At 37.1% G+C, this 26,983-nt stretch overlaps 3 protein-coding genes and 1 pseudogene across 9 annotated transcripts; all 4 read left to right on the plus strand.

The window, feature by feature from the left end:
- The first annotated feature begins 254 nt into the window (after nt 1-254).
- LOC103324142 (uncharacterized) lies at nt 255-9,557 on the plus strand. 6 transcript variants are annotated; one of them, XR_016123959.1, is made up of 9 exons: nt 256-642; nt 980-1,098; nt 4,520-4,589; nt 4,934-5,193; nt 5,607-5,720; nt 6,445-6,496; nt 7,753-8,303; nt 9,005-9,106; nt 9,210-9,557. XR_016123959.1 is itself a non-coding variant. In XM_008226179.2 (7 exons), the coding sequence occupies exons 2-7, from the start codon at nt 1,006-1,008 to the stop codon at nt 8,286-8,288; spliced, it is 1,125 nt and encodes a 374-aa protein (XP_008224401.2). In that variant the 5' UTR covers nt 255-642; nt 980-1,005; the 3' UTR covers nt 8,289-8,654. The 6 variants fall into 6 exon arrangements, 1 of the variants encoding a protein (XP_008224401.2); XR_513576.3 differs by having other exon boundaries at nt 9,005-9,102; XR_513575.3 differs by having other exon boundaries at nt 9,009-9,106.
- Nucleotides 9,558-10,353: 796 nt separating this feature from the next.
- Nucleotides 10,354-14,469, plus strand: LOC103324141 (FHA domain-containing protein At4g14490-like). Of its 2 annotated transcripts, XM_089045593.1 has the most exons (3): nt 10,354-11,282; nt 11,514-11,689; nt 12,611-14,469. In XM_089045593.1, the coding sequence occupies exons 1-2, from the start codon at nt 10,425-10,427 to the stop codon at nt 11,649-11,651; spliced, it is 996 nt and encodes a 331-aa protein (XP_088901719.1). In that variant the 5' UTR covers nt 10,354-10,424; the 3' UTR covers nt 11,652-11,689; nt 12,611-14,469. The 2 variants fall into 2 exon arrangements, with proteins under 2 accessions (XP_088901719.1, XP_008224400.2); XM_008226178.3 differs by having other exon boundaries at nt 10,358-11,689.
- Nucleotides 14,470-16,477: 2,008 nt separating this feature from the next.
- LOC103324139 (quillaic acid 3-O-glycosyltransferase CSL1-like) lies at nt 16,478-20,636 on the plus strand. Its single transcript, XM_089045592.1, has 8 exons — nt 16,478-17,086; nt 17,266-17,361; nt 17,919-18,053; nt 18,272-18,484; nt 18,656-18,755; nt 19,086-19,258; nt 19,341-19,694; nt 20,005-20,636. The coding sequence occupies exons 1-8, from the start codon at nt 16,478-16,480 to the stop codon at nt 20,548-20,550; spliced, it is 2,226 nt and encodes a 741-aa protein (XP_088901718.1). The 3' UTR covers nt 20,551-20,636.
- A 1,197-nt stretch (nt 20,637-21,833) lies between these two features.
- On the plus strand, nt 21,834-23,796 carry LOC103324216 (serine/threonine-protein kinase BLUS1 pseudogene; annotated as a pseudogene).
- The last annotated feature ends 3,187 nt before the right edge of the window (nt 23,797-26,983 follow it).

A 26,983-nucleotide genomic window follows, 5' to 3' on the forward strand; every position in this document is an offset into this window, starting at 1 on the left:
TAAATGCAGTTTTGCTTTGTGAACTAAATTAAAATTGCCAATTTACTGATGATCTATTTTTTGTTAAATTACTTTTTTTTTTTTTTTTTTTGGAAATTAAATTAAGGACTTCAACTATATACAAATAACCAATTTGGGACTTGTCGTAAATTTTTTAGATTTCCATCCAAACTTCCGTCCAAATTAGGAGTCAAATCGTAATTTTCTTTAAAAAAAAAAGAATTTAAAAATTTAAAAATAAGAAATAAAATAAGAAAATAACAAATGGAAAAAAACCCAGCCCCTCTCCCTGTACCCAACATAGCCGCACGCTCCCCGCCTCCCCTCCTCCTCCGGCAAGCGAAAGCCACTACCTAAACAGCGACTCTACGTAGCTTGGATTCGATTTGAGGGCCAAAGGGGACACCTCCGTAAGTTGCAACAACTCGACATCAAACGACGTCGCATCCACCGCGATTTCCATACTTATCTATACAAATATACAGATCACAGAACCCTAGATTCGGAATTCAAATCCCAAAGAGACACCAGATGAATTGAAGTGAGAGAAAGGGAGAGAGTTTCGGTACCCACACATTGTTGTTCCGTTTGAGGAATTTGATTCCGTTTTGCATTGGCTGATTACGAATTCAAATTGTCCAGGTTTGGTTAATTCTTGTTTCCATTGAATTTGCATTTTGGAAAATTTCCCTGTTTTGTGAAATAGACAAAGCCTAAAGAAAAAGGGTGATCATGAGTAACTATCAATTAGGTGTTTGGAGCATATTGAGAAGTACCCAACAAGTTCCATATTTGATTGGATATGTGACCATTACATATACATCCATACTATGTAGCTTTTAATCCAAGAACAAGTCTCCACATGGTTGTTTAGCTCTTGACTGAGTGATTTGCTATTTCTGCTTAACTGTTGATATATTTAAAGCAAGTAATGAGCTTGAGCAAATTTGCATGCAACTTAGAAATGTTCATGTCACAGCTATATGTTGCTTTTGACGGATCATCATGGGCGTGCATGACCTACCATTTATAGCTGGCCAAGAGGTAGAATCAAGATCATTTATTCCAGGTTTTCGTGGTGCATGGTTCCGATGTAAGGTATCTATCATGATAAAGATTACAAGCTTCATCCATTGATGATCAATTTTGTTTCATCCTAAGTGTATTTTAAACTTGACTGTTGCACTCTTAAAACTGTGGTTAACAATTGCCAACGTCTTGTATCGGTCTCATTGTTTTCACTATTGATACTGATACAAAACATTTATAACATTTGTCAGAGTCCGTTTGTTTCCTTATAAAGGGATATTAGGGAGTGCGAATGCTAAGAAGTTACTTAGGAATATGAAAAGGTCATCCTTTGTTTTAGGAAACGTTAAAAGTCTGTTTAGGGAGGAGGAAGAATCATTTGTAATCAAATTGTAAAAGAGACAGTACCTGCAGTCTTGAAGATCACATTTTGATAGAACAATATGGCTTTGTAACAAAGGATTGGTTGTTTTATTAGTATATCAGGCTTTTTTTGATTTCAGATTTAAAAAATCTAGGTTTGGAGTTATTTATCGACTAGATCATGCTGTTGGTAGGCAAAGAAACCATCAAACAGATGTGACCAATGCGTTCTAGAAATATTTCAGCAATAGCAGCCGTTGGCAGAGATTTCAAATGAAATAGATGAAACTTTCCCTTTGCATTGACCACTAATTATAATCAGAATGTTGATTGTGATTAAGATTTGTGACTTAAGGTGGAGATACCATAATTTATTGGAGAACAACTAGGGGAAGTTTTGGGTTGGTTAACTGAAGATGAAGGAATTTTGAATACCTTGATCTTCCAGATAGAAAGAAGGTGAAGTTGGTAGTAGTTTAGTTGAGAGGGGAACTACTATGAAGGACAAAAAAGCTCAAGTAGGAAACCAGCGAATTCAATCCTGCTCTAAGATGCATAAATTGATCATAGTCAGTTCTTCCACTAAACTATAAAGGGAACTTATCTTATTAATACTTAATAATGGTAATACCAAGCCCTCTAAAAGGAAATCATTAAGTTTGAGGATAAAGACTAATGTTACCTGAATCTGTGATGCAGGGCAGCAGCCATAAGCTGCTGTCCAGCGACCCAAACATTCCCAACAAACAGAGGATAGAAGGATAAAGCAGTAGAATCTAAGTTGGAACGAAGATAACTGAGTTCTAGGGCAAAATCCTAATAGAAACTCTATGGACTCAAGTCTGAAATTATGTTCATCAACAAAAACTAAATACAAGAGTCTCTTAGTAGCCTATTTATACTAGAATATAGAAAACCTAATTAACGTAGAAATTAAAAACTTAAACAGGAAATTAAACCAAATCCTAGTAAGAATAAGAAAACAAGTAATAAAATAACCTATTAATTTAATATAACTAAAACTTAGCCTTATTGGCTGATGCCCACTTAGATTAGGAAAGTCTAATAGATGCTCCTGCATCAATCTGAAATGTAGATCTTCTTGTTATTTGATAGGATAAAGCGGATAAAGGCTAATGTTATTCAGGAAATTAAGAGCATAAATCCAGTAGTCTGGTGGAGTTACATAAGAAACATGCTGGACTTTAGCTTGTGTTGGTTGGGAATGAAGATTGAAGCACATGTATGACCTAGAAACCAACCTAATTATTATTTAATAGGACCTGAATAAGTAGCTTCTGGATTCGGCTCAAGAAAATATCAGGTAGGATTGAAGTTTAAACATTGAAGTTTTGCATCATGAAGTTGGCGGTAAAGAATGTATTTGTTCACTGCATAAAGTATCTTTTGAAGATGATGACCCTAACACTGAAATTTTCAGTCAATTACAATGATCAATTGGTATCAAGATGTTGTTGATCTTGCAATGAGGATGCTGTGAATGTTTCTATACCAACTACTTTGGTTGATATTGAGGGGGACTGAAAGTTTTGTGAGGTTTTCAATCACGATTTAGTGAATCTTGCCAACAAATTGAAGGCTGTAATCGAAGGAGGGCTAAAATATTATGACATCCAATGAAAGTCAAAGACCCTGTTTGTTTTCTTATAAAATAATAATAGTATGGGTCAGGAATACTAAGAAATTATTTACAAATGTTAAATAGTCATCGATGTTTTGTGGGAGCATTAAAAGTCTGTTCAGGGAAGAAGAAGAGTTATTAGTAAGATATTTTGAAATTACACTTATCCAAATCCTAATAGCGAAATCCAAACTGAATTGAATAAGGAAAATTGAAATTCTTTCCTAATCCCTCTAGGACAAGTGTATACCTCTAATTTTCCTAAAACAAAACCAACTTATAGCCAAAATCCTAAAGTATTGGTATTTTCAGGTCTTAGTATATCAGATATTTTCGAGATTTCTCCTTAAGAATCGAGGCTCGAACAATGTTTGAACTTTGAAGTATGATTAGTCATCTACCTACTGTGTAGGAGGGACTATGCTATTTTCTATTTACATCAGACACCAAGAAGTTGTTGACCATTTAGGTAATCAAAGGCCTCATTCTTTGCTTAGGCATTGACTTTCTCATAGAAAAGATTCTGATGTTGAAAAATTTCATTAAACAAGGAAAATTCTGATGTTGTATGTGTTTCAAGCAAATGAGGATATGAGTTGTAATACATGATCATACAGTTGTTGGGCTCTCTCTCCCCCGTCCCTCTCCCTCTGTGCGATCTCTTGAGTGATCCATAGGTGCTGGTGGGATGGCATGTCTTTTTGTTATGAAGGCAAGTAGAGCAGAGTGGGTAACTGTTAGAGTGGAATTATAGTTTATTTGAGAGGCAGATACTATTTTGGAAGCTAGGTAGAAGATTTTAGGGAGGAGGTAGAGTTTTCCCTCGGATAGAGTCATATTGTTTTTGCTATTTTGAACTGAGTATTATCAGGGATAGTTGGGGTTGGGGAGTTGTTGTTTTCTTGCCGATGTGTTCTTGATGGACTTCTGGTCCATCTTGCTCTGTAAATTTCTTTTAACAAAATTGCTGTTTCTTATCAAATAAATTCTGGAAGTAAAATACAGTTCTTGTGGTTGCATTCTCCTGTTCCCTTAAGATTTTTTTGTAGCTTTTGTATTTTCTTTTTGTTCCTTGGTTATATTTCATAAAATCTTTACTTACTAATAAAGAACAGATTTTCCTGCAATATTAGGTGGGATTTTTAGATTTATGACTAAGCCTTTAGAACCATATGTGTGCATAATTTACTTTTTCCAACCTGAATTATTCAACATATACATGCTTAAGCTTTACAAATACTACCATCAATTCTCCTATTTTTTGCTAAAAAATTTGGGCATCTGAAATAACTTCCAATGATTTATGGTTTAAGGTGTCTGTCTGCTTGTGCATATAGTCCATACTTGTAATTTTATGAGACTTTTCAGCTTGAGATTATTTCCATATATTTGATTGAAGATGGTTTCTCCATTGTTTATTATTTGGTATAGAAAGTCTTCAAGATAATGATATCATGCTCTCTAAATGTTTTAATTGTCACCCAGATAATAGAGATTGCCTGGAGAATGGGTCAGATTTCAACCTCCTTGGAGTATTTTGACTTTCCGGGTGAAAGTAAGTGATATCCGTTGGTATGTTTCCTCAATGAGGATTTTTTTGAGGAAAAGAGAGTGGGGGTGGTTAAAACGCTTGTTTGAGTTTGTTCTATTTTTATTGTATATGTTAATGTACATGATTAATTGTACTTTGATTTTGAGGATCATAAAGTAATTTATTATGTAAGAATTGCATATACTATCAAACAATATGGTCTGTGAGACGAAAAGAGTAATAGTTGCCTAGTTTTTATTTATATCTATGAAGGCTTCATTTTTGGTTATCAAGTAAAATAAATATTTTTGTGAGAGTGATGGCTCTTCTTTTTCCTTTTTGTTTTCTGTAATTGTCCTTATCTGCAGAAATAACTTGGACGAAAATATATCAAGCAAGCCGTGCTTATAGTAAAAAGTCAACAAAGTCAAGAAAATTGCAATTGATGTTGCGGCCTTACTTTCCTCCTGTCTATCACGAAAGTACAATGCCTGATGTCAATACAATAGCGGAAGTGGTAGTTCTTGTCAATGATGTCTGGAAAGTGGGAGATTTAGTTGATTGGTGGAAGGATGGTTGTTATTGGTCTGGAAGAGTAACAGAAGTATTAGGGAATGAGAAAGTTAAGGTGATTCTTATGTTCCTCTCATATTGTCTTATTTTAAGTGCTGACTTTAGATACTCATTATCATTTTGTGTCTTGGCGCATTTGTTGAGGTGTTAAGCATAATTTTTTTCCCCTTCAGATTCTATGCTGTTTTCACTCCAATTTTTTACAAACCAATTGTTTGACCTCTGATTGACTGTAGATTGTTTAAACATAGCCGAAGTCATTGACTCCTTACAAAACCATGCTATACATGATTTTTCTTGAGCTCTTCGCTCAATTCACATATGTCATTACTGGGTCAGGGGGAATGTGCTATGTTTATCTAGTGCAATAGAGTACTAGCTGCACTTGTTCGTTGAACTATAGTTACTTTGATGTCAAAGAGATGCTTTGCTTCTATATAATAATTGGTGTTCTCTATTTTTTTCCAGATTGAGTTGCCGCCTCCTCCTGTTGGTGAAGGATGTTCCTATGAAGTTTCTTGCAAGGACTTGCGCCCATCCTTGGATTGGTCTCCAGAAAATGGTTGGACAGTACCCACAACGGTACCTACAGCCCATTCATTTATCTGTATCTTTTCTCCTGTTTTTCGTTTATGCTTTGTTATGTAAAACTTTGTTTGAGCAGAAATATCAAATATTACCTCAAAAATGAGATGTGCCTTTATTTTGAATAATCCTGTCCATCAGCTTGAATTGTCAGTTGTCCACATGCCCATCACATGATGATGATGATGATGTGGCACTTCTGGAAATTGGCACTCAACTAATGAGTGCCATGCATGAAATCATTTGTGAAGTTACAATATATATTTTATTTTATTTTGCTTTTTACTGAGAGCTCTCTTTCTCTCTCACGTTGTCACTTTGGTGTTGAACTTTTGGCATTGACCTTGCATCTAGTATTCTCCTATTGAAAATAATACATCTTTCATTTTTTGTTTTTTGTCGGAACAATACGTCATAGCTTTTTAATTATTTATGTTCTGTTTTTTTTTTTTTTTTTTTTCTGCAATTCTTACTTGCCATCATGGGCTCCTGATTCATGAAAAGATGCCACAATCCTTGGCTAACCAATAATGTATTTTGTCACCCATGTTAACATTCTTTCTTCAATTTGGTATTGAAGTATTAAAGCTACTTCTGCCTTGTCAGTTTTGGTGGTTCTTCTGCCGTGTAGGTTTTGATGCTTTATGTTCAATTAAGAAAAGGAAAACAATTATTTTATCCTTCTATTTCTAAATTATTTGGAATGCCTTTTTGGTTGCAGGAGAGTGAAAATGGGCGTCCTTGTGCTCGAGTAATGAAGCCTGGTAATCAAGGTACGGATGCACATTTTACTTCTCACTGTTCAACAACATATATGCAAGCTTATTCATGTTATTATGTTGTTTTTATCCTTCTGACTCCAAAATCTAGGGCTTGCAACAACTGGCTGTTATAAAATAAAATTGAAGCCATTAGAGGTGATTACTTGTACATTGTGTTTTAAACCTTTTTTAAAGAACTTAATTTCTATGTGAGTTCTGACAAGGCATTGGAACATCGACTATTCTAAAATGACAATGTCCATAAGACTGAGTGATGATTTGATCTTTGGTGGAGTTGGCCAGTTGCTAACCTGGTCAATTATTAAATAACCAAAGATAAAGAAAGATCAAATCAGATAGCAGAACTGGAACCAATTTTATAATTCAATGGGATGTGGTGCCTTCTGGAAACTTAAGCATTTGCAACACTTACGCATCTTCTCCAGCCTTGTGGGCTTTGGTTATTGTCAATGCTGCTTGAACAAGTTTCAAATGCCACTCAACAATATTGAGATTTTAACCTTTTTATTAGGAGTTTAATACTTTGCCCTTGAATGTAGTAAGATCTGATCATTAGCTAATATAAACTTTGAATAGCATCCATAGTTTATTGACTTTATCTTTCATATTGCACAAGTAGAGGCTTTTTTAAATATTTTTTTTTGGGTGGACCATATGGATAGTTACATGCACATACAAGACTAAAATAGGTGGATCCTGTACAGAGGCTAGTTAAAGCTTTAAGCCAAACTAGTCTTCCCACATTTTGGCATTGCTTTTCTCATACTACTTTTCCAGGCCTGGTGAAAGTACAGCAGTTTTAAGCATGTGGCGACTGTAGTTACACCTTATATCTCTGTATAGGCTTGTGTGATGTTAAAGGCAAATTATGAGTTCTTGTATAATTATCCAGTTAACACAGGTAATATAGATATTGGTTTCAACTCCTCCTTGGTTAAGATTGACATGGGAGAAGTGAAACCAGATAAAAGTTTCAAGAGTTTGAAATGAATAATGAAAAAGTCTATGTTGAGCTTAAAAAAGGTAATAGTAGAAGAAAAACAGAACATCAAGCGCTATAAGAATATTGTGGTGGAATTTTTGGTGAGCGTATAGTTGTCTGGCACCAGGTTTCATATCACTTCTATTGTAGTGTGCATAATGCAATCAAATGTAACCATAACAACTTGCTTCTTGCTCTTGAATCTTGCCTTTCAAATTTTTGTAAACAGGAACTACAATTAATAGCACAATTGATGTTGTTGCAGGGGGCATTTCAAGCTTGACGGCCCATTCTGTAGGTGATGGAAGAAAGGGTGTCCAAGCTATTGCTGTAGCATCACATCCTTCTTCTCAAGTATCTGCTAGCTCATTGCAACCTCTTGATGGATTAGAGGAAATGGCAAAGCAACCGTTAGGTGCTATAACAGCAAAGTTGACACCCACACCAGAAACAAATGTTGATTCAGACATGGCAGATAGTGGGATTGGGAAGACGAGTTGCTCAGATAGTGTTTCAAGTTCGCATATTAAAAATGCATCAAAGGGGATGGGGAGATCTACAACTGGGAAAGACAGAGTTGACAACAATGGGTCCTTAAAGAAGTTGAAAACAGATCAAAGCATAGTTTTAAATTCAATGAGCTCTGACACATTAGAAGCTGCAATTTTAGACTTGGAGGAACTTGTAAACCGGGTTAAATGGATGAAGGGTGTATTGGAGATTGGAATGCCTTTGACAAGTGCCATGCGCCCACTTGGAAGTTTTTGTGACATCATCCCTCGTCCACACCAAAATGACTGAGCATTTTCACGCACAGTAAGTTTACCTTGTACACAGCACACAGCTATAACATGAAAAATTCTGAATGGCATTTAGATTGTTACCAACTCATACTCATCTGTTTTTGCCGTCTTCTTCCTTGGGGTTCAGTTGTTATTTGTTGAAAAACTGGGTGTACTGTGAAGCACATATTGAAAGGAAGGATGAATTTTATGCACAACTTTCTTGACAAACGAACACTTCTCTTGTACCCACACTCTATGTATAATTTTCCTCAAGTAGAAACTTAAGGTCTATGTCCAGTGAATATACCGTCTTTTACAAGTATGACTTTGTGAATTTCAAATTCAAACTCTGGGAGTGGCAGAAACAGATTGAGATTGGCAACTCTTTTGATGAAGTAGATTAGTTTGTGATTGACATTATGAAGTACTGTTTCAATTGTGTTGATGCGTGGAAAATGAGTTTAGGTAAAGTTTACTTGCCGACAGTTAAAATTTGTGCTTCAGTTTGCCCTGGTTTTGCTAAACAAAGGCAACCAGGGCTTGTGAAACATTTGCTGGTCCTGAAAATATGCTTTCTCAAAGATAATCACGTACTTGATAAAAAAAAAAAATTGCTCATGGTGTGATGCTATAGTCTTTGTTATGATATGAATTGCACTCCTTTTGCCATCTGGTTGTGATGAAGCAATAATGACAATTTTTAACTGCTTTCATATTGGGTCTGGTGCCAAGGAAGGCAGGAGCAAAATGGACCAATAACATAGCCAGGAGAATTCATCTCTGTTCAATCTAGCAACTTTTTTTAGCACACCTGTGGATTATGGATATTCGTGAGTAAGCTGCATTTAACCATATTGTTCCACTGCATTGTTATAAAATTTAGCATGATTATACCTTGCCCTAAGTATGTTTTTTTTTTCCCTTCTATTTTATTCAGTACTTTGTTGGAGATTGATTTTGTTGTCCTGTTCGAGATCTAGAGCCCTGAAGCAGGAAAGCTATCAGAAATTATTGATCAAATTTTGATTGCAGAAGCCAGACATTCTGAAGGCTCTTTCCTTTACCTGGCTTTAGCTTCTTCCAGTGGTCTCCATATATACCACGTGTTGAGATGCTTTCTTAATCTTGTAAATCAGTTTTGTTATGATACTGTTATTACTCGTACTGAAAATGCCATTTTACAAGCCAACCTGTCACTGCATGTACAGTTGAAGAGGAGAGGCTCAACTTTCTACTTCATTTTTTGAATACAAGCAATAGTCTAAACTACAAAGGCGTTCTCACACACATTATATCAAGATGCCATGGGGGTTCGAACTTGAGACTGCAAGTCAAGGTCCTTCTCCACTAGACTAGACCCCGTTGACCCAACTTTACTTTTGCTCAATCAAAAGTTTGTGTTATCCTGTTTCAATCTACTAGGCCTCCCATCATCTAATGGTAAATACTTAAATGAAACAATTTTTTGTTTCTTTTTGAATCTCTGACATGAGATGAGATCTATAGTATTGTACGACTAATGGCACGAGTATTCACTACGGGCTTTGAAATTATTTCGATTTTTGACATTTTATACGATTATTAACACATAAGAAATCAATTAGTATATGAGTTTGTACATTAAAATTTGTAATCCAATAATTAAAAAATTCAGAAATAAGATTGATTAGGGAAGTAGTTGATTCCATACTTATTTGTATCTCCCTAATCCTTGATATTTCCGATTCATACTTTCTTGGTTCAATATAGAAAGCATCCATCAAAGTAAGACTACTTCGAGAACAGAGGTTGAGTTCTACAGCATCTTCCTTTGAGGGCGGTAGGACTTGGATTGTTCGTCGTTCTAGAATTATATAGGCCTATGCAAGTACAACACAAATACTAAATGGGCTGGCACAAACACGAATGAACCCAATTTTAATGGGCTGAATCGGGTCAGGCTGTTATTTCATTCTAGATTTTTTGTTTTGATGAAATATAGGTTTTATATTTTTTATGGTCTGAAATAATAGATCTAGATTGTAAATTAAAAAAGAAAAGGACGAAATAAAAAAATGAAAATATAGGGGAATCTAACTCGAACTACACCGGTTTATTTACTCTGAAAAGCATTTCAAACGCAAAAACTTTCCCTCCTTCCCTCTCTGAAAAAATGGAGCCTTTAGCTCTCAAGCTGATAATGGTCCAAGGCCCGCGGGAGGGCGAAACCCTAGACTTCGGACCCGGATCCAAGGTCCGAATCGGTCGCGTCGTCCGGGGAAACAACCTCCCGATCAAAGACTCTGGCATTTCCTCCAAGCACCTCTCAATCGAATCCGAATCAGGCAAATGGGTGCTCCGAGACCTCGAATCTTCAAACGGTACCCTGTTGAACGACACCAAGGTCACCCCAAACACGCCCTTGGACCTCAGCGACGGCGACGAAATCAAAATCGGCGAGTACACCTCTATCACCGTGAAGATCGACGGCTACGAGGAGAGCCGGCTCAGACGGAACCCTAGGCGTGCCGCAGTCCCAGTAGTTGCGGAGACTACGGTGGGGTCAGTTGCACAGGGTCGGGCCCAGAGAGGTAGGGCTGCGAAGGAGAGGGAAGCAAAGCGCGAGTTGGAGAAAGAAAATGCTGAGGCGATTGAGGCCGTAGGGAATCGAAGGAGGGGCCGACCGCCCAAAGCTAGGGTTTTGAAGAGTGAGGTTGAAGATGAGAAGCCGGTGGAGGAAAATTTGGTTCCGGAAATGAGTACGAGGCGAACTCGGAGCTCAAAGAATGAGGAATTGGGGAAGATTCCAGATAATTCTGGTGTAGATGGTGGAGAGGTGAAGATTGAGCCGAAAAGGACACGTGGCGGTGCGAGGAGGAGGAAGAATGTACCAGAGGAGCTACCGGTGTGTGATAAACCTGATGTTCCTGAGCAGAGAGATTTGGGAGACTCTGTAATAATTGATGTGAAGGACGATGAGGCTTCAAAAGGGTTGAATTTTGAGGAAGAGAGACATGAAGAGGCTGGTAAAGAGTTTAATGTTAGAGGAGAGAGTGGTGATAAGGTTGACAATGGAAGTGCGAGTGGTGATAAAGGTGAGAATGGAAGTGGGAGGGGCGGCAAGGGTGACAATGGAAGAAGTAGTGGTGTTAAGGGTGACAATGGAAGTGGTAGTGGTGTTAAGGGTGACAACGGAAGTGGTAGTGGTTCAGGTGTTAATGAGAGTTGTGACTTGGAGAAGATGACACTTGGCCAGTGGTTTGATTTTTTGGAGGTTCATCTGCCGAAGCAGATCATTGATGAGACGGAGGAGGTCATTGGGGAAATGGTAGAGAAAGCTAAGCGACTTCAGGAGTACATGGCACAACAGAAGAAGAAGGGTCATGTGCTTGTGGGCTAAAGGGAGGAGCTGGGAGGATCAGAACCTTGTTTTTTGTGGTAAGTTGCAGCTCTAAATTTCTCTGTTTTTGTATGAATTACTTTGTTAACGAAATTTGTATTGTGTTGGTTGTCTTATGATAGACCTTAATATATGCATATGCCATTGCTTAACTGTGCCGAAGTTACTCGGTCTTTAATTTGAAGTCTTGGATATGAATACGAAGTGGAATCTATTGAATGTCTAATAAGGGGTGAGATGAAACTAATTTAAGTGCAGTAGTGAGCATGATTTATATTGAGGGGGCTGGTTTAGCATTTGCAATCAAGTGTTCTACCTAAGAAATATGACTGATAGCAAAATAAAGAATTTTCCTGTTTTGGGTAGGTTGATTGTGTGTTAAAATTGTATTACTGATAAAAAGGAGGTCACATATGTACACTGTCAAAGCAATGGTTTTTGATAACTTATCCAATAAAGAGGGAGCATAAATGATATGCTGCATTCTCTAGCCAATTGCTTGTGCGTGTTTGTTCATTGTGTTATGGAAAAAATAATTGAATTCTTTATCGCCAGAAAGCATTCTCTCTATGAAGGCCTTTAGAACTTATTATTCTTCTTGTGTACCATGCAAGATAAATGGTTTTCAAAACAAATTGTCTTGGGCTGCTACTAAACACTGTCAACTACTGCTGCATATCAGAGAAATGAAAATTTTGAATTTGTGATAATTTAACATTGGTGACCAGAAGTTATCATCATCTCTAACATTCTCGATGTGTGACAACATTCAGTTACTGTCATGTTGTGTTTTTTTTTTGCCTGTCTTAAGTTGAAATTACCGGTGGCATGTCCACAACCTATGAATGACTATCTTGTAACAAAGTGATTTAAGTTTGGAATTGATTTAACTTTTCACCGGGCTAAAGTTGACCCGTACTGTTGTGTTTTTTTGTTTGTTCATTCGGTGATTTCTCCAGGATATCGGTGTGGTGTATGCAAATCCAAATGTTAGGGAAATCTTCACTCGAACCATATGGACCAGATGATTAAATGAAACTAAGAGCAAGTCACACTACACAACAAATTCAAGAAATGCTTGAAAGCTCAAGCATTCGGGTATTAGCTCCCTTAACTGGCTTGGCATGTCAAGTTCATATAGGTGATTTCCTTGCTGAGTTTGGGAGTGCAAAGGAGATAACGGTGACATCTTCTTTAGTTCATATCTATCTATATTAGTCTGACCTAGTTTATATATGCTGGTGACATCTTCTGTAGTTTGTATATATATCTTGCCATGAATTTTAACTCTTGCATCCAGGTCAGTTACAAGTCTTGATTGCAGCCATGATTTGACTGGACAGGTCAGTTGGGTTAAGTGGATTGAAATTTAAAATCTACTTAACAAAGTTGGATCTTATGGAAATATTCCTGTTCTAATATAACCTGCTTGGATTGCATTGTTTGTGAGACATTTACAGATAGGTTAACTGGATTAAACCTTTTATACAATCAATTCCCATCCTCCTACTAGTTTCCTCATCCCTTCATTCTTCCTCTCATTTCAGACTTTGTTCATTCTGAGCCTTGAGGGCAAAGGAATGATTCATTTTCACGCTTTTAAGTATATTATGTGTAATGTTTTCTTGTAGACTATACATTTTATTTCATAACATAGCCACAAACATACATTTTATAGACTTTGGGTTTGGAATTAATTTAGATTGATTGATATTAAATATTTAGCCCTCAAATTTACATATTAGCTGTTGGATGTGTTTTTTTTAACCGTTGAGATTGAATGGATTAATCATGGCCATGAGATGAAGCTTAATCAGCATTATTATTATTATTATTTATAAAAGGCTTTTTATCACCAATAGTCCTAAAGTTTGCGAAATTATCGCATTTCATCCTCAATCTTTTTTCGTGACACTAATGGTCCTGAAGGTTATCCTATGCACATCAAAATGGTTCTGTTAGCTTTCGTCAAGTTTTCTGTTAAAATATTGACGTGGCACAGATATGAAACCACCCATCCAATAGAATTGAGCCATGTGGCTTTAAATAAAAGGTATAATATTATATTAAAAAGAAAAAAAACTTTTTTGGAAAATAAATATTAACACTTTGAAAAACGAAAAAATAAAACAAATGACCTGCTAGTTCTACCACCAGCCACCTCCCATGATCCCACCCAACCAACCCCCATCCTACCTTCCTCCGACTGACAGCCTTCCGATCCAGCACAAACCCACCGCCATCGCCGCTGTCCTCTCCAACACAACCAAACTCCACCTCGCCCAGATTACCACGAGTTGCCACTTTCATTTTCAACTTACCCAACTTCAACAGAGATTAAAATTGGGCAGCAAATATTACCAAAAAGAAAGACAAGAAAAAAGGGCAGCAAAATCACCTTTCAAGATGCCAAGATGGACAATTCAAAATGCAAATTTCAAAACAAATGTCCAGTATTATCAAACCAATTAGCTAGAATTTGAAATTTTATTCAAATTAAAAGGCTCGAATTCAAATTTCAGATACATATCACCCATGGATCTGGTGAAGGGGGAGATCCACTGTTGGGATGTGTCGGATAGGAGAAAGAGAGGGGCTGGGGCTGTGCTTTTTCGAGGGAAGAGAGAGAGGAGCGGGGTTTGAGACAGAGAGCACACCCAACCCAGATGTAAGACAGAGAGAAAGAGAAGGGTGCCGGAAGGGAGGTGCTGCGGGGATGGGTGTGGGGTGTCAGGGCTCAGAGGATGGGGGTGGCGCTGGCTTTTGTGATTACTTCGTGTTTTTTTTTTTCTTCTTCAATTCTCTGGTTGGTCGTTCATGTTTTTTTTTTTTTTTTTGCCTCTCTCTCTCTCTCTCTCTCTCACAAATCTGTGCGATTTGGGGAGTTCAATTTGTCTTTCATTCTTTTAATATTATTTTATTAAATTTTGTTTTATGTTTTAGTTTTAAAATACTTTAAAATATTTTATTAATATATTATTGGATGTGTGGCCCCATATATATGCCACATCAGCATTTCAACAGAAAGATTAATGGAAGTTAACAACATGGACCATTTTGATGTGCATGGTGTAACCTTAAAGACCATTAGTGTCACAAAAAAAGGTTAAGGACGAAAGGCGATAATTTGACAAACTTTAGGAACTATTCGTGATAAAAAGCCTTTATAAAAAAAAGTACTAGGATTTTGAAGAAATTTTGTTTGAATACTAAAGTGTTTGAGGTGCCCTCTTGAACTGAAATTCCTGGTTTTGTTTTTTCATGGCAAACGTTTCAAACTAATCCTTTCATTCCCATCCCACATTCAATTTATGGTATTGGATATTACTGACTAGGACATCCTTTAAAGACTACATCAACATTTTTGTCTTTCTTTTTCTCCTTTCCTTGTGGTGCATGTATGCGTAGCCTGCTAACATGCACACCAAACGCCCAAGTCCTATCAAATTCCTCTCAAGTGTGGAGAGAGAGATCTAGGCTTTATTTGATTAGTTATGTTTTATAAATTATTTGATGGACTCGTTAGTGGTGGGAGACTAAAGTTCATTTAGAAACACATTTAAAGTTCATTTACAAAATAACAAAAACACATTTAACTTCTTATAAATTACAAAATTGCCATTAATTTTTTTAAAACAAACCCAACCTCAAAGCCTCATAAAAATTCACAAACCACTTAATATGGCATCAAAGTAATTTAATAATCAAAATTAAATTCAATAGGACCAGTTGTCATTTTTTGGGTTTGTTTATAGAAATTAAATGGTGTAGAGTTTATCTATATTATTAGTACTAATAATGAGTATATGACTAAATATCTCTTCTTCTTTTTAATGTGAAAGGGGATTCGAATTTGTGATATTTATTTTAAGAAAAGTATAGTTTATTGGTGTAATTGCATATACTTCTTTTTTCATACAAGCAATATTGAGGGAGTGAGAAATCGAACTTAAGATCATTAGTGTAGGGGTAAATGCTCATAACCACTTGAGCTATAAATCCCTCACAACTGTATATGCTTCTTAATATTATATTTCGAGTTCTTCAAGGAAAATATTAATTTAAAAAATGTACTTTTTATAAAATATAAATGATAATCTAAATTACTTTAAACTAATTTATTTTATTAAAATTAATTTCAAATCAAGAGGCTTGACTCACTATCTTAACTGATTGACATAGCCCACTTATGTGTAGAGAATGTACTTAAAACTATCTAAAATAAAATTCAAATTTGTGTTTTTTCTAAGAAAATAATTATAATGTTTGGGGCTTGGCCACCACGCACCACCTTTTGTTTTCTTTCAAGGACTGATTTTTTTTTTTCTTGCGCCTCAAGATTGCTTGCCATTTGAAAATAATTATAATGTTTGGGGCTTGGCAGCCACGCACCACCTTGTTGTTTACTTTTTATTCTAGCACCTCAAGATTGACTGCCATTGGCCCACGAAGTCGCGTTTTTGCCAATGAAAAACAACAAGAATACATTGTTTTGTTGATTGTGCCAAAAGCTTCGTTAACTTAGCCGCAGAGAAGTTTCAATAACATGAGACGTAATTGACTTGGACAGAGCCATTAAATTTTTGGACCCTTGTAATCACAGAACCATATCTTCTCTCTTGAATACATATAATTCAAGTAAATAATATAGATTTGTTAAAAAAAATTACAGTACACAACTCTAATATAGATTTGTTATTTTTAATTATTTAATTAAACAGTGTTATGGTCCTTTAAAAGGAGGTGGAGGGTGTAGGTAGTTGATACTTGTGTGTGCTGAGAGAACGCACATACCAAGCACAAAACTTGCCACAACAGAAGAAGATATGGAGAGTTCTTCTAAGCTCCCCCTTCATCTCTGCCATGTCCACAAGCTTTCAATCTTCATCAACCGGACACATATATTCTTCCACTCTATAGCTTTAGTCTTCTTGCTTTACTACAGAGCTTCTTTCTTCTTCTTCCAAGACTCTACCAAAACCAACGCAACCACCGTAGCATGGCTACTTGTGTTTGTCTCAGAAATCCTCCTATCCTTCGAGTGGCTCCTCAGCCAGTCTTTTCGGTGGCGTCCTGTTTCGCGAACCGCGTTCCCGGAGAGGCTGCCTGGCGATGATAAGCTCCCGGCTGTTGATGTGTTCATCTGCACTGCGGATCCGGAGAAGGAACCGACTGTTGGGGTGATGAACACTGTTTTATCTGCCATGGCAATGGACTATCCGCCAGATAAACTTCATGTGTATCTGTCCGATGATGGTTGTGCTGCTGTGACTTTGAAGGGTATGAGGGAGGCTTGGAGGTTTGCAAAGTGGTGGCTTCCATTTTGTAGGAGGTATGGGATCAAGTGCAGGGCTCCCGAGGATTATTTCTCTGCAGAAGAAGAGGATGCTGATTTTGGCGGCAGCGAGTTCATTCAAGACAGAGAAGATATTAAGGTGAATGAGAGTTGAAATTATTGAAATTAACTGTATATCACCGATTTATTAGAGAGATGATATACAAAATCAACAGTTGATAGGACACAAGAAAACAGTACTCATATGTGACGATATATTATGTATTATATTAATGGTGTTTCTAGCTACCAGAGTTGATGGGGGAGATTTGGGTGCAGGAGAAATATGAGGCGTTCAAGAAAAGAGTAAGAGAAAAAGCAACGGTTGGAGACACAAGAAGCGGACCGAGTCGAGATCACCCTGCAGTGATTGAGGTATATATTAACATTTGGTATTGTTTTGGTTTTGATATATATATATAGCGCTTAAAAGAAATCTTTTACTTTTACATCTTCTAAATAAATATTAATGAGTTTTTAGCGCTTTAATTGAGGTTGTTTTCGAACACCTATCATTGAGACACTAAGTTGTTTATTTTTTTTTTTATAGCAAGTTAACATTCAAAAGGAAAACGAGAGTCAAACTCTAATAAGTACGTAGAAACCTATATAATTTATAAATAGATCTATATTTAAGACCCTGGTCCCAAATTTTTGGGAATATAGTTCCCAATTTTTTTATAATTTAGTCATAATATATTTATAATATGTTGACAGTAAGCCTTGGTTTGTGATCTCATCATCACAAGAAGCCAAGTTTCCAAAATGTCCCTATATATAAACGCAGTTAGCTAGATAGAAAGCATATTCCATGCCCACACAAAAAACAAAAAGCAAAAAATAAAAACGAAAACAAAAACAAAAGGAGAAAATATATGTCCCCACCGCTAACATGAATTCATGATCATAACCCATATCTGGAAATTTGGCAGGTTATACAAGAAACATCCAGCGATGATGCAATTCAAGAAAATGAAACCAAAATTATGCCTCTCCTTGTATATGTTTCTCGTGAGAAAAGGCCTTCTCATTTCCACAATTTTAAGGCTGGAGCGCTCAATGTTCTCGTATGTATTTCTCGCTTTCAATCTTTCGTTAATCTTCCTCCATTTATGCATCTAAGGTAATATTCTTTTATCAAATATTTAGTATGATCATCAACCCAAAGTGACAGTGTGACATAATTTATACAAGCCCGACTATATGACAAGTGAACAATTTTTCTATGTATCTATGTATTTATTTTACGTGTAAATTAATATGTTGTGCACTTATTGTTTTTCAGCTACGGGTCTCTGGTGTGATAAGCAATTCTCCTTACATATTAGGGCTAGATTGTGACATGCATTGCCATGATCCAAGTTCGGCTCGGCAAGCAATGTGTTTCCATCTTGACCCAAAGATATCACCCTCTCTAGCATTTGTTCAATTCCCTCAAAAATTTCACAACATCAGTAATAATGATATCTATGACAGTCAGCTGAGGTCGGTATTTTGGGTATGGATTCAAGGACAAAACTTCACTTTAGTTATACATGAATATATTTAATTACAAATTAGCTCCTAAATATAATTAATGAAAATCATATATATATATATATATATATATTTTATCTGCAATAATATATCTGACAATTTTATGACTTGTTGGTCTTGACTACTTTCAAAGCTGCAATGGCAAGGTTTTGATGGGGTTGGAGGGCCAGGTGTGTCTGGTACTGGCTATTACATCAAGAGGTTGTCCTTATGTTCAAGCTCCATACATGAAGGTGTGTTTTTGTATACATTGTTTTACTTGGATCGACTTGGTAATTGAGAGTGCAACTGCAGGTCACACTTAATAAATACCAAACAGTCAATCACCCAGTTTTTGTCAACCATTTCAGTTTGATTGTATTAATCTCTGCTTCAAGGAAAAAGCTATGGTTTGAAAAAGAAAATTAAATTGTTATTATCCTGACAAGTTTATCCTAGGACATCGGGTGCAAGAGAATGCTCTGCTCTTAACTATTTGAGCTATCAACCCCTTATCCATTAATAGTATATGTTCTTAGACAAGTTTCTATAGCTAATTACTAGTTTCACTTTTGAATTTCCAGATGGGGATCCCATGAAACTTAGAGAATCTTTTGGTCCATCCAATGAGTTCATCAAATCCCTCCACCAAAACAACAAGCCTGATATCCTCATCCACAGAAAGAATGCATTGCTAAATGAAGCCCAACTTCTGGCCTCTTGTGCCTTCGAAAATGGCACCGAATGGGGGGAAGAGGCAAGTACAGATACTATTAAAACTATACCCATTGAATCATTCAACTTAATAATTATTGTGGTCTTTCTTTCATTTATGGCAGGTTGGTTTCATGTATGGGTCTGTGGCGGAAGATTACGTCACAGGGTTTCGTTTGCATTGCAAAGGTTGGATTTCGGTGTATTGTAATCCACCAAGGCCACAGTTCTTGGGCAGAGGCGTCACCAATTTGGATGACTTTTTAGTCCATGTAACTAGATGGACCTCTGGGATGGTTGATGTTCTTTTCTCCAAGTTTTGTCCTCTTATATATGGCCCTTTGAAAACGTCCACTTTCGTTCACAGTATGTGTTATGCAGAAATGGCTCTTATCCCCATTTTCCATTTCTTGCCATTGTGGTGCTTTGCTACCATACCTCAGCTCTGCCTACTCAATGGCATTCCTTTGTACCCAGAGGTAATTAAAGATTTTTTTAATATATGTTTCTTCCTATCAAATATCTTTTGCACAAATGATTCAAGATAAAGAGTACTTATCTTTAAGGAAATTCTTGCGCATAATAAAAAAAATATATCTTTTGTCACGATATCTAACAACAAAGACTGACACAGTCTGACAATCTCACAATATAAATATTTATCTTATAGTCATCCATTCTATTCTACTGCCCTCATAAAAAAATAATTCTCATAATAAAATCTTCAATTTGATTTAGTGTTATGCAATATCCTAATACATATTGGTCTTGTTATTCTTGGATTTGCAGGTCTCAAATTCATACTTCATCGTATTTTCATTCGTATTTCTATCGTTGATTTCAAAACATTTATACGAAGTTCTCTCAACGGGATTTACATTTCGACATTGGATAAATGAGCAAAGGATATGGATGATGAAGTCAGTTATATCTGACTTATATGGCAGTGTGGATGGCTTCATGAAGAAAATTGGTATGAGAGAAGCCAATTTCTTCCTAACCAACAAAGTTGACGATGTTGACCAACTCAAGCGTTACAATATGGGGGTGTTTGATTTCCAAACATCAATATTTTTTCTTGCTCCAATGACTGCTCTGGTGATCTTGAACATGGCTTCCTTTACAGTTGGGATTTCTAGAGCCATCTTTTTGGGGGAGTTGGACAAATTTTTCATACAAATTTTCATACCCTTCTATGTCATTTTGATGAACTACCCTATCGTTGAAGGGATGCTGATAAGGAAAGACAAGGGCCGCATTCCACCATCAATCACATTACTCTCTGCCATAGTTTCCTTGATTGTCTATTTTTTGGGTTATATTATTTTCATGTAGCAAGGCCAATAGGGACATGGCCCGTGTCCATGATATTTCCATTTTTCTGAGTTAATAATATGGTTTGTATGCTTTTATTGTTCTTATTATTATTCTTTAATACAATCGATAGTCTAAATTACGAAGGAAATGGAGTTTCTCGCACACACAACTAAGGTGCCAAGATGGTTCAAACCTAAAACCATTGCTTTGCAAGTCAATGTTATTTTCTTTTCTTTTCGAGTACAAGCGATAGTTTAAACTACAGGAGATGGTGGGTTTCTCTCACACACACACACACACTACTATGATGTCATAGAGGTTCGAATCTGCTACAACTATTCTGCAAGTCAATATCCTTTTCTTTTATTCACTAAAGAATTCTACTACTTTTGCCTTCAAGTTCGGCGTTCTATAGAGTGAAGCTATAATATGGAAGAAATTTAACCAATAATAGTGTTTGTTAATGACCAGAGCTAAGCCCAACAAGTTTGGGTTGAACCTAGCCTAGCCTAAACTCAACAGAATTTAAGCCCAATATGTTTGCCGATGAACAACACAATCGTGACCATGACCATGACCATGACCATGCCCAACAAGTTTGGGGTGCACAACAAACATTACATTAACAATATAATATGCCTCTCCATGACCAAGAACTTTTAGACTCGAATGACATTATTTTAGACTCGAATTTTTTAGAGACGTAAAAATAAAAGTTTTAAAATAAAACTTACAGGTAATATTCATCAATTCTGACAAATGTATGATTTGTTTTTTTTTTTTTATTATGACAAAAGAATTACTAATTATGATAACATCAAACTTTTGGTGGACCCCCCAGTGTCTAACACTCGATTAATTCTATCACAAAACATAAATAATAGGATTAAAAATTGTTAAAAGACTTCCTTCCCAAGAAAATGCTGACATGGCAAATAACTGTATCATCTTAACCAACCTACTAATTCCAATTACAAAGAAACCCTCACAAAAGATCAAAGATTCTTCCAAGTATCAAAGATAACTGTATTATCTTAACCAACCTAACTAATTGCAATTACATGCAATAACTTGCTTTAAGCCCCCAACTCTGGAATGTTAAAAGGCTAAAAGCAGAGCTGTTCAACACTCACATGCATCGTCCCAAAGCCACACTCACCGCCTCATCAACCTTTCTCAGGATTTCTGCTTAAACCCCTATTTTTCTTTTTCTTTCCATAACCCATCAATCTCCTCCAACAAAACCCACTTCCCAGAATTCAGAAAAACCCAATTCAGTTCATCAAGATCTCTGCTTTTTTTTCTTCTCCAATGTCGACTTCTTCCTCTTACCAAGAAAACCCGGAACCCAAGAAAGTCCAATTCCCATTGGACTCAACTGCGTACCAAATCCTCGATGAAATTGGCTTCGGCGTCAGCGCTGTTGTTTACAAAGCCATATGTTTGCCGATGAACAACACAATCGTGGCAATCAAGTCCATCGATCTCGATCAATCCCGGGCCGAATTCGACAACATTCTACGTGAAACCAAGATGCTCTCTCTTCTTTCACACCCCAATATCCTCAGCGCCTATTGTTCTTTCACTGTGGACCGTCATCTTTGGGTCGTCATGCCGTTCATGTCCGCCGGGTCTCTCCAATCCATAATCTCCTCTGCTTTCCCCGACGGCCTACCTGAGCCCTGCATTGCCGTCGTCCTCAGGGAGACACTGAACGCCATGTCGTATCTTCATGACCAAGGGCACCTTCACAGAGACATCAAGGCTGGTAATATCTTGATTGACTTCAATGGGTCGGTTAAAGTTGCAGACTTTGGGATTTCTGCTTCTGTTTATGAGGCCAATTTGAGTGGAGAGTCTTCGATTCGGTTAAACGACGTTGCTGAGACGCCGTATTGGATAGCGCCTGAGGTGATGCACTCGCATAACGGCAACGGATGCAAGGCGGATGTATGGTCTTTTGGTATCACAGCTCTGGAATTGGCTCGTGGGGGGCCTCCTCTGTCTAACTTGCCTCCTTCAAAGTCTCTGCTTTTGAAGATCATGAAGAGGTTCGGCTTTTCGGATTATGAAAATCGTCAGGACAAGAATTACAAGAGCAAGAAGTTCTCTAAGGCCTTTAAGGACTTGGTGGGTTGTTGTCTTGATCAGGACCCGAACAAGAGGCCCACTGCGGAGAGGTTGCTGAGGCACTCGTTTTTCAAGAATTGCAGGGGCTTGGATTTTCTGGTGAAGTATGTGCTTCTGGGTTTGTCCAGCGTTGAGGAAAGGTTCAAGAAAACCAGGGGTTTGGGTGGGCTGATGAAGGAGAAGGGTATTAATGCTGAGCATGACGAGGATGAAGAGGAAGATGATGAAGGTAGCTCAGCGAGGCAGAGGGCTAAGCACAGAAGGATTAGTGGGTGGAATTTCAATGAGGATGAGTTTGGTCTCGTCCCTGTGTTCCCAGTTGAGCCTCAAGGCGATTCTGCTGTGAAAATGGTTCGGTTTGGTGGAGAAACCATCATCCAGGACAGGGGAGTTGAGTGGAGTGAGTCGAATCCGAGTTCACCGGGTCGGGTTGGGGAGGAGGCCAAGAGTGAGAATGCGGGTGTGATAGGAGCTGAGAGGGAAGCAATGGCGGTGGGTGAGCATAGTGAGAATTTGGGTGTGATAGGAGCTGAGAGGGAAGAAATGGCGGTGGGTGAGCATAGTGAGAATGTGGGTGAGACAAGGGGATTGTTGGGTGGTGGTGGTGTTGATGAGGAAGTCCTGGTGGGTGCCCTGAGTGGAAATGTGGGCGGTGGTTTGGATAGGGAAGCACTATTGGGTAAGCTGGCGGATTTCTTAGGGAGCTTGGATGAGCAGAGGCAGAAAATTCTGAAATTGTATGGCATGTTGAGAAGGGGGGAATCTAGACAGGTGATCAGAGAGCAGCAGGTGGGGCAAGTGATTGAGAGGCTGAGGGTGGAGTTGGAGAATGAGAGGGAGAGGAATTTCCAGTTGGATATGGAATTGGAGATTCTAAGGATTCAGATTTCTGGTGCATATAGCAGCACTGGGGCTGGTATTGATTGAGATATGTGAGTTGAATTTTGAGGCAGGACATGCATGCATATTTGCAAACTGCAAGAGAGTTTTGCTTCTTGATTAATGGTGAATTCTTGGCATGCTTTTGTGTCTAGTTGTTCTCATACAGAAGAATACAGATTCCTTTGTTGTACTTTTGATGGACACCATTTCATCTATTGAGGTCATTCATGCAAATTGCCAACATCTTGTATCGGTCTCATTGTTTTCACTATTGATACTGATACAAAACATTTATAACATTTGTCTGTCAGAGTCCGTTTGTTTTCTTATAAAGGGATATTAGGGAGTGCGAATGCTAAGAAGTTACTTAGGAATATGAAAAGAGTCATCCGTTGTTTTAGGAAACATTAGAAGTCTGTTTAGGGAGGAGGAAGAATCATTAGTAAGCAAATTGTAAAAGAGACAGAACCTGCAGTCTTGAAGATCTCATTTCGACAGAACAATCTAGGTTTGGAGTTATTTATCGACTACATCATGCCGTTTGTAGGCAAAGAAACCATCAAACAGATGTGACCAATGCGTTCTAGAAATATTATTCCAGCAATAGCAGCCATTGGCAGAGATTTCAGGCTGGCACAAAGACCTTTTTTTTATCGTCGGAGGGCCAAAATATTTATGACATCCAATGAAAGTAAAAGACCATGTTTGTTTTCTTATAAAATAATAATAGTATGGGTCAGGAATACTAAGAAATTGTTTATAAATGTTAAATAGTCATCAATGTTATGATAGCGACGTAGTGTCTTAATTATACAAGTATTGGTATTTTCGAGATTTCTCTTTAAGAATCGAGGCTCGAACAATGTTTGAACTTTGACGTATGATTAGTCATCTACCTACCGTGTAGGAGGGGCTATGCTATTTTCTATTTACATCATACACCAAGCAGTTGTTGACCATTTAGGTTATCAAAGGCCTCATTCTTTGCTTAGGCATTTACTTTCTCATAGAAAAGATTCTGATCTTGAAACATTTCATTAAACAAGGGAGATTCTACTGTTGTATGTGTTTCAAGCAAATGAGTATATGAGTTGTAATACATGTTCATGCAGTTGTTGGGCTCTCTCTCCCCCATCCCTCTCCCTCTGTGCGATCTCTTGAGTGTTCCATAGGTGCTGGTGGGATGGCACATGTCATTTTGTTAAGAAGGCAAGTAGAGCAGATTGGGGAACTGTTAGAGTAGAATGATAGTTTATTTGAGAGGCAGATACCATTTTGGAAGCTAGGTAGAAGATTTTAGGGAGGAGGTAGAGCTTTCCCTGAGGTAGAGATTTCAGGGATAGTTGGGGTTGAGGGGTTGTTGTTTTCTAGCTGATGCGCTCTTGATGGACTTCTGGTCCATCTTGCACTGTAAATTTCTTTTAACAAAATTGTTGTTTCCTATCAAATAAATTCTGGAAGTAAAACACATTTCTTGTGGTTGCATTCTCCTGTTCCTTTAAGATTTTTTGTATTTTCTTTTTGTTCCTTGATTGAAGATGGTTTCTCCTTGTTTATTATTTGGTATAGAAGGAGAATTTTAACATCTTCCACAAAATTAACGTCATTTTTTTTTAAAATTAAAAAAATTTATGTTTACTCTATTTTTGGTGAGGGAAGGGAGAAGGGTTTTGGGGTATGGTGGAAACGAAGGAGGAGAAAGAGAGTGAGAAGTACAGTGCACGGTGGGGTTTTGGTTTTGGATTGGAGAGGAATGGTGATTAGGTAGGGATGGGGGCTCTTTATATCGTCAATTTATCGATAATTTCCTCGATATTTTAGTTCAATTCGCAGCTTTAAATGGTGATAATATCGCGATATGAACTTTCAAAAATTAAACAATATGAACTTTCAAAAATTAAACAATTTAAACTCACTCACACTCTCGCACATAATGGGGTTCGAACCCCTCTCTCCACTCCGAAATTTTGCAGCCACTTAACCACCACGCTGCTCATAACTCTGTGATTATAAACTATGAAATCTAGTATATATATAATGGGGTTCGAACCCCTCTCTCCACTCCGAAATTTTGCAGCCACTTAACCACCACGCTGCTCATAACTCTGTGATTATAAACTATGAAATCTAGTATATATATTACTTGTGAGACTTTCAAAAATTAAACAATTAAAACTCACTCACTTGCACACAGTGAGGTTCGAACCCCTCTCCACTCCGAAATTTGCAGGCACTTAACCACCACGCTACTCATAACTTTGTGAATATAAACTATGGAATCTAGTATATATAATACTTGCGAGCTGCTTTTCAAGTTTCAACTTTTCAACAAGAATAATGCTACTCTTACCACATTTGTATACCACTTCTTTATACTCTTATGTGACAGCTGAGATGGGCAGCCACATCAATTAAAATTATTTAATATTTTCTTTTCTTTTATGATTTATTCCCGTATTTATTTTTGTAATTACCTTAATTAAAATACACTTCATTGATTTAATTGATGAACTTTTTTAATCAATTAGTATGTTCATTAATTTTAAAAAATATTTATCTGCATTTTTTAAAAAAATTCCATAATTTTTATACTGTAAAACTCATTTTTGGAACTAAAAAAAAGTTTTTTTTTTAGGGAAGTACACTTCGTTTTTATTTTCAAATATTTATTTAATTGAACTTTTAGTGTTTATTTTTTAAATTTAATTACTTAAGTTAAGTTGTAAATTGAAGGAAATATAAAGTTAATACAATTAGTAAGGGTATGTTGAGGTCCAAATAAATTCTCGGCCTAGTGCAACACCTTATTAAGAAAAGATCCGGTTTGGAGCATGCGAAATTCGTCATGCACGCTTACACTACTCACGACCACATGTCATGCCAAATAAATATGCAATCCGTCAGGTTAACAATTGAAATGAGCCTATAAAAGGCACTGGCTCTACAAGCCCATGTTAATTATCCCGTCAAGCATCATATCACTTTTCAAAGACAATAACATTCAAGCATGCCAATCGACATACAATGCCAAGCGGAAAATCATTATTTTTACACATAACCATGCTACAAGTTTGAGTGGGTCCAAGCCACGCAAATATCTGGAGCTTACTGAGTGAGTTGTGGTATGGATGGTAACGAGCTTTCATGAGGCCCATTGATGAGCTGAGAAATGGAAGTTTTGGGTTGCTTGGGAGCCCCAAAACTTAAGCCCATTTCTTGAGCCCAAATATATGGGTAAGCATAAAGGAGAGAAAAAAGTCCAATACTCTAGAAGAAATAACCCAATACTTTAGGAAAAATTATCTCATCATCTCAACAAAATAACCTATCACTCTAGGAAATTAGCTCATGCTCTTAATGGGTTAACACATCACCTTAGGAAGGCCCAAGCAACCAATCTCCAGCACCTAGCTAGAAACAAAGGCCACGATGAAAGCCA

This window comes from Prunus mume, linkage group LG2, assembly GCF_029339155.1.
Source record: "Prunus mume cultivar Tortuosa linkage group LG2, ASM2933915v1, whole genome shotgun sequence".
NCBI lineage: Eukaryota > Viridiplantae > Streptophyta > Magnoliopsida > Rosales > Rosaceae > Prunus > Prunus mume.